Source organism: Ixodes scapularis, unplaced genomic scaffold (genome assembly GCF_016920785.2).
Source record: "Ixodes scapularis isolate PalLabHiFi unplaced genomic scaffold, ASM1692078v2 PGA_scaffold4__175_contigs__length_147842914, whole genome shotgun sequence".
Classification (NCBI taxonomy): domain Eukaryota; kingdom Metazoa; phylum Arthropoda; class Arachnida; order Ixodida; family Ixodidae; genus Ixodes; species Ixodes scapularis.
Window position 1 is genome coordinate 112,040,507 of NW_024609879.1, and position 7,368 is coordinate 112,047,874.

A 7,368-nucleotide genomic window follows, 5' to 3' on the forward strand; every position below is an offset into this window, starting at 1 on the left:
CAAGCCGAGCCCGCAATTGATCCCCGCGCTACCGCGAAACTTTACGTGTTGAGGACGTGAAGTTTCACGTTACACATCCTGCCCAGGCAAGACAAACAAGCAGAAAAACAAGCTGGAAAGCCCACAACGCCATGGTTACTTGTTCCAGTATTCGGCACGTAAAAATGGACGAGTTCACGAGTATGAAAGGCAATCTCACTAAAAAGTATGGGTTTAGTAAACTCCAGCGGTGAACTTTTTTACTGGAAGGAAGTCCACTGCAGCATCTGCAAAAAGCCGCCTTAGTACAGTGGAAGTGTTACTTCTCTTCAGTGTCGCCTACGAGTGAAGCACCCATGTAGCTGCAGCAAGGACCATCCGCTAAAACGCAGACAACAATCAACGCCTCCTCCCCATCGAGGTTCCTTTCTCTAAAAAAAAGGAGAAAGCATCGCCCACGCCCTGACTTCACTTCCTGTCGGAGTATGTGGACAAACTTCTTTGTCTTGGGAGCTGAAGCAAAAATATGTGAGTCTTTGAATCGTTGAACTATATAAGTATCCTCCATTATAAATGTCCTTTGCGCGGTGTAACAGAAAGTAATATAAGTCTTCAAAGGCAAGACGAGTTGTTGCAATCTTTTTAATATATTATTTATAAAAATTAACGCAAACGATTAATCGATTAATTAATCGATTAAAGGGTGGCGGTTAATCGGGTTAAAATTTTTAATCGACGCCCACCCCTAAAAAGAAATTAACACCGAAACACCCCACTACTGGACTTGGCTGTCTGCGTCGCCACCCGCCGTAGATCCTAGCAAGTTTCTTGAGCCTACTTTAAACAGAAAGAGAGCTACACTTTGTAATTTTAGAAGAAGAAACCGACCGGTAAAATACACTTTTGACGAAAAGTTTAGACTGCTAGGTGCAGGCGTCAATTTTTATGGTCCATTTTAGATCGATCCTGATGACTTGGGTCACCCTATACATCAATGATATCGTTAACATAGCAGAAAACATAATGTTTATCAAAAACGTACGCTGATGACACCGGCCTCTTTTTTTTTTTAGCTAAAAATTGCAATGAAATTTCTTGCCACACTAAAAAAAACCTAAAAAGTATAGAAAAATGGGCGCGTTCAAATATTCTTATCATAAATAAGAAAAAAAAAAAACTAAGGGGACCTTTTTCAGCTCCAGAAATAGGAATATCATCTTAACGAGCGACATTTTCTTAGACTCCTCTTCAATCGAAATAGTAAAGAAGTTTAAAAATTTGGGGAAAATTTTCTAAAAGGCCATGTCCTGGACCGAACATGTGAACTACACAATTACTAAGCTTGCCAGTATAACTGGTATGTTACATAGATATCGTTATGTTCTTCCTATTGGAGTTAAGCTGATTTAATATAACTCATTATTTTTATCTCACCTGAACTACTGTCATTTAGTCTGGGGTACCGCCACAAAAACTACTCTGCAAAAACTATTTTTACTGCAGAAAGAGTGTTAAGGATCATAGGCAACTAGCCATATAACTTTCATACTAACCAAATTGTTGGTGGGCTGGCTGTTCTTAATGTATCTCGATACTATGATTTTACACTATGTGTGAAATATAAACTGAATTATCGATATATGAACAACTTTTTCATACGCTTCGCATCTCTCCGAGAAAAACCTACAACATATTCCACTCGCCATTCTGATTTCTGGGTAGTAGATGCATCTCGTACTGACTATGATTTACAGATGATTAAAAAAAAGAAAAAAAACATTGCCGACGTTTTTGAACAAAATTATCCGGTCTAATCTTGATATAAAATCCTGTAGCATGTGTGATATTAGGAGATATTTTCTGTCAAAGTGCTTATGTGATTACACTGATTCCCTAGTAGATGTTTTCTGTTTGCTATTTGCTTTTAATGTTTTTTTGCTTTACATAATTTCTTCTGTAAGCTTTTGCAACCGCTGTGTACCTGTAAGGGGGCTGAGGACCAGTCAAGCTGCTGGAACAGCTTTTTTCCTCAGATCCCACCATAATTACACGGTTAATAAAGCTATTAATATAATATTAATATTATTCTTTATTAAAGCTTAAACCGATCCGTCTCGTGTAACCCGCGCTTGTGTGGGGTCGTTCCATTCCGGCCCTCTAGACACCACACCAACATGGAGAGGTTCTGATACAAAAGGGAAGAGGAAATGGGGACTTCAACTTTGCAAGCACAGGTCCAAGGCTAGTTGTATCGGTACTATGGGGGTAGGGGAAGGAGGGGAGTGAGCAATATCGCTGCATCTGAAACTATTAAAAAAGAAATACCTCCGACTTGCATAACAATACCAACAATTTATCAGACGTTCCGTCTCCTATACGGGAGACATCAACAGTGCGGCCTGGGAGCACCCGACTAGCTACCAGCAATCCAACGTTTCTTCTTCCTTCTAGAAGGAAGAAGAAACGTTGGACTGCTGGTAGCTAGTCGGGTGTTCCCAGGCCGCACTGTTGATGTCTCCTGTATAGGAGACGAAACGTCTGATAAATTGTTGGTATTGTTATGCAGGTCGGAGGTATTTCTTTTTTAATCATGAATCCCGGCTTTTGGAACATTTTTGCATGCATCTGAAAGGCCGTAATTATGTACTATTATATGTCATGACCATATAATATGTCATGGCCATGCCGTAAATATGTCACATGATTGATAGCATTTCGAAGGAACTTTGCGAAGTGCGGCGTACAACCCTAGTTTCTTATCCAGTGAACATCATTTTTAGAGATTTGCGGATGCCAAGATTACGTATTTTGTATACTGAAACTATTGTGCTACTTCACTCTTGGATTGAAATTTTTAAAACGCATCATAAACCATCGCGACTCCTCAGAGCTACTCCTCGGTATGAAATACAAAGATGTGTCACTATGTATGGAAAAGGATGCGGTTGTTTTACGTCTCTGATATTTTTTATACCCCTTTCTGAAGACATTTTCATTTTTACTGGCAAAGGACAGTTGAAAAAGTGGCTTCATTATTGCGCTTGTGCAAGCTCATTATTGTGCTGTTGTCGTCTTGATTTCAATTGGGAGGCTAGCTGGTGTGTCGAAGCTTATGCATGATCGCGTGTTTGCTTCTATGTGTGTTCTTTTTTTATTTTTTTGCTCGCTTATGCGTCCTTGTTTTTGATTTGACTTGGGAGGCCGGCTAGTCGAAGCCTTGTTTACATGTTTGTTTATTTATGTGTACTTATTTTCGCTTATGCGACCTTACTGGGTCCAGTCCTACAAGCCGTTGTCGGGTAAGACGGACCCGTCATTTGACATACCTAAAGCGTTGCGTGAATAGACACATTATTTTTATTATTATTATTATTGTTTAGTCTAGACAGGTGAACTACGTTCCCCTTCTGCACTCGTTTGTATGTGTGTGTTTGTTTTTCAAGTGTGCCAGCACTAAGACCGATAGGTTGTTCCCGGACACTATATTAAACGCTGATTGATTGATTGATTGATTGAATAGTTATTGTATTTGTTGTTGGTTGTTTTTGTTGGTTGTTGATTACATAACCCTTCGGCGTCTCATCAGCGTTGAGCGTGTACGTGCTGGGAAGGCACGGCGGGGCGTCTGAAAGAGGCGTCATGCCGTAAATATGTCACATTTCATGTCATCCGTGCCAAGGCGTAAGGTAGTGGGGGTATGGGACGTACCGTAGTGCGGAATCGAGTAATTAAAGAGGAAGCCATATTTACCAAACAATAGTAATTACGCGTTTCAATAAAATCGTTTTAGCTTCCTTCTTGACACAAAAAACGTTTTCTTTTTCTTTTCTTTTCTTTTTTGAAGTACAAAGGGTTCCTGTGTGGCCCCTTTCACAAATTATTCTTGCTATGCGAAGAGCAAGTTGTCGTTTCATGCGCAGAAGTCGCAGTGGCATCGGAACGCCGAGCTCTGATTGGTTCAGATTGGAAGGATGGTGGGCAGACCTCAGTGCTAGCTACCTTGAGGTCCACCCACTATCCTTCTAATCGGGGCTGATAAGAGCCGATAGTCGAGTCAGTGAAATTGCTGCTTTCGGAAAGGACGAAACAAAGCGATTCAAGTGCCACATAAACCATTTAAAGTGAGATTTAAATAGCGATGGAAGAGTATAATTGGACTCAAAATAAAAGAAAGCATTAAAACAATGCTCCAGAAGAATGAAAACTAGGTATAGTAAGCTTCATAAGTTAAGAAAAGAATGTAATATTTATGTGGGTAATAGCATTCCTAAAACATTTACATCTATTTGTTTACATAAATGCAAATCAGGTTACAGAAATTAATGAAGATCTAACATGCACCTTGTGAACGTTACTAAATATTTTACAGACCAACCAATTGAAGATCCTATATTTTCCCTGAGTGCACCAGGGCCTGTTTGCTCGAAGCGCTAACCGCGGCTAAAGTTAGCCGCAGTACCTAGGAGAGAGATTTTGAAATCACGTGACTGGCTCGGTAGGAATACGGGTTTTCTAAATTTCCCAAGCACCGAGGTGAGTGCTACGAGTGTAGTTACGCGCGTTGCACGTGCCGGCGTCTGCAGTAATAATTGTTCTAAAGCAAAAAGTCTAAAGCAAATTTTGCCTTGCACGCGCGTTCGTCAAAGCTCTATTATGATTATGTACTTCGAATATTTTATAAGAGGAAGGCCAGCGCGCGCGGACCGTAGAATTACACTTCCAGCGTTCTCCTCGATGCTTGGGTAATTTAGAAAGAGGCCTATTGGTACTCTGTCTGCTTTTGTGTGTTATCAATACCCGGCCGACTGAGTCAAGGCAATCCGCTTTCAAAGGACGTTGCCATGGCGACAATTGTCGCGTTCATTTAGGCTTAGGAATGGCCAGAACCAAAATACTATCTAAAAAATGCGGCGAGGTGATTGCTAATGCTTTGCGATTTAAGTGAGGTAAGGTAAAGCGAAAGCCTCATGCACCATTTGTTGCTGACTAACGCGCCCGATATTGCAGCTATAGACGCTTTCAGCGCGCGCCAAATTGAGCCGCCATAACCGACCTTCTCTGGTCTTACTGAGATGCCCAACCACTGAAGCGGGCGTTGACGAGTCTCCACAAGGGCCTATGCTGGGAAGAAGGACACAGTAACACTTAAAATTACAATAACCTGTCCTGCTGTGGTAATGATGAAATGGAGCGAACGGAATAAGAGGGAACAAAAACTGAAGGTCGATTATGGCGGCGCCCATGCACAGCTGCCTGAAAGCGTCTATAACGACGTATTAGTTCCAAATTGAGCGGCGCTCACTCACCGGGGCACCGCCATGTTTTCCCGCATTCCTACCGAGCCCAGTCACGAAATTTCAAAATCCCTTTTCTAGGTACCGCGGCTAACTTGAGCCGCGGTTAGTGCTACGAGCAAACGGGCCCATAATCGCAAAAAAAAAAAAAAAGTAACAGGCCCTTCTGGCTAGCAGTTTTGAAAATCAAGTCACCTTATGATAAATTCAACGAAACGCGCGGCACTTATTGAGGGTCACACGAAATTGAAGATGGAATATTAAATATCTCAAGAGGTATCCATAAATACAGCAAACTTCTTATGACACGTGAGGAGGTATCACTAGGTCTTCCATTTGTCGATTTTTGAGACCGCGATCGATTCCTATAGGAAAATAATGAAGCGAAGACTGCGGTACAAAGAAAGGAGCAAAGCACATGATGGTCACAAACACCGCTGCCTGTATATTGCCTCGCTTTCACGTTGAAGAGAAAAAAATAAGCCGGTGGCCTCAGTGTTCAATATTTCTTTACTCAGGTTGCCACTTCACACATACAATAATACAAATCTCTGTTACCGTTGGGAATGAACTGACAAAAATAAACAAATGTTTAGTGTTCCAAATGGATCTTAATGCAATCTACCCAGTGGGAATTTCCGAGTTTTTGGAGTGTGATTACAATTGGTCTTGACTAATTCGTCATTCTCCGTGGCCTGGCAAGAGACACAGGCCTATCGGGGAATGTCAACGTTCTTCCACAAGCTCGCCGCGCCGCTACCAGCAGTCTTAGACGCAAATTTCTTCTTGAGACGTTCTGCTTGGTCAGCCGAGAAATGGTTCCTCCAGTCTCCAACTGCTCCTTTCCTCACAAAGCCACTGGCTTCTCGCTGTTTTTCAAGCGGGTCTTCGCCGATTTGTGCATTCTTCTTGCCCATATAAATCTGTTCGTCCCTCTGGAACGCCTTGAACAGTGCATTCATGCGTTCCTGCATCGTTTTCACACTTGTCGCGAGCAGTACCCTCTCAAGGCGTCCTTTATCATCCCGCAGTCTTCTACCGTGCTCTTCGCCCAGAAAATCGGCTATCATCAGCACTCCCGCGGCAACGTCCTTTCGAAGGTTTTCGTAAATCAGAAAGAGAACGTTTTCTTTGTTCCGGTGCTCGTAGCCGGACTGCAGGTGGTCAAAGTAGTCACCGAAATCTAACCTTCCGGTCATGAACATTTCGAAAAACTCGTCGAAAGTTCCGTTTTCAAACTTGTACCTTGGAAAGCTCTTGTAGTGGTAGAAATAGGACACGCAGCAGTCGAACGGGTTCCTGCAGATGTAGATGTATCTAGCGTCCTCCGAGACCGGTTTGATGTAGAAAGGCAGGTGTGATCTGATGACTCCGGGCCTGGGCATTTCTCTTACGGACTCCGCGCCCTGGAACTCGAGCAAGGGCAGTTCCCTAGACCAGTCCGCAAAGTTGGTCGGAGCCGGGCGATCGTTGAGGATGTTGTAGAGGATGTTCATCAGCCACGTTGATCCGCATTTTGGGTAGCTGACGAGGAAGACGTCTTCAGTTGTCGGCTCGTAGGCCAGCGCCGAACGAACATGGTGTACGTCGTCTCGGGGTCTGCAAAGGAGGACACCTTCAATGTCCTTGTAAACCTCTTCTGCCATGGCGTGTCCTGCACAGACAATATATAGATTGCGACTTTAGCTAGCGGCAGTATAATGAAAGCATGGCGTGGCGAATCCTGTACATTTTATTTTCGCTCCACATGTACAACTAAGTTGCGACATCTGTTGATAAGAACGCCGAAGGAGGGACCACGAAGCAAGGAGCTTGATCATAATCGGCCGCCCCCTGCGTGTCTTACGCAGTCGCTGACTATACAATTTTAGACGCTCCCGACTGTCTTCTGCCTCGCGAAACGGAATCCTGAATAGGTGCTTTTCTTGAATCAGTCTAGCCACTTAATGGTCGTACACTGCAGTGTCTGTGGTAGCAGAGGTGTTCAAACATTTGTCACCGAGATTGCACGTCACTGGAGCCTAACACCGATCTTTATCACTGGCAAAATTGATATAAAAAGTGATTGGTGTTGCAAATGCATCGCGATGCAATT

General features: G+C 43.0%; 1 protein-coding gene across 1 annotated transcript; it reads right to left on the reverse strand.

Moving 5' to 3' along the window:
- Positions 1-5,986: 5,986 nt before the first annotated feature.
- On the reverse strand, positions 5,987-6,919 carry LOC115319665 (sulfotransferase ssu-1-like). The gene has a single exon (XM_029979703.3). The coding sequence runs from the start codon at positions 6,917-6,919 to the stop codon at positions 5,987-5,989; it is 933 nt and encodes a 310-aa protein (XP_029835563.3).
- Between the last annotated feature and the right edge of the window lie 449 nt (positions 6,920-7,368).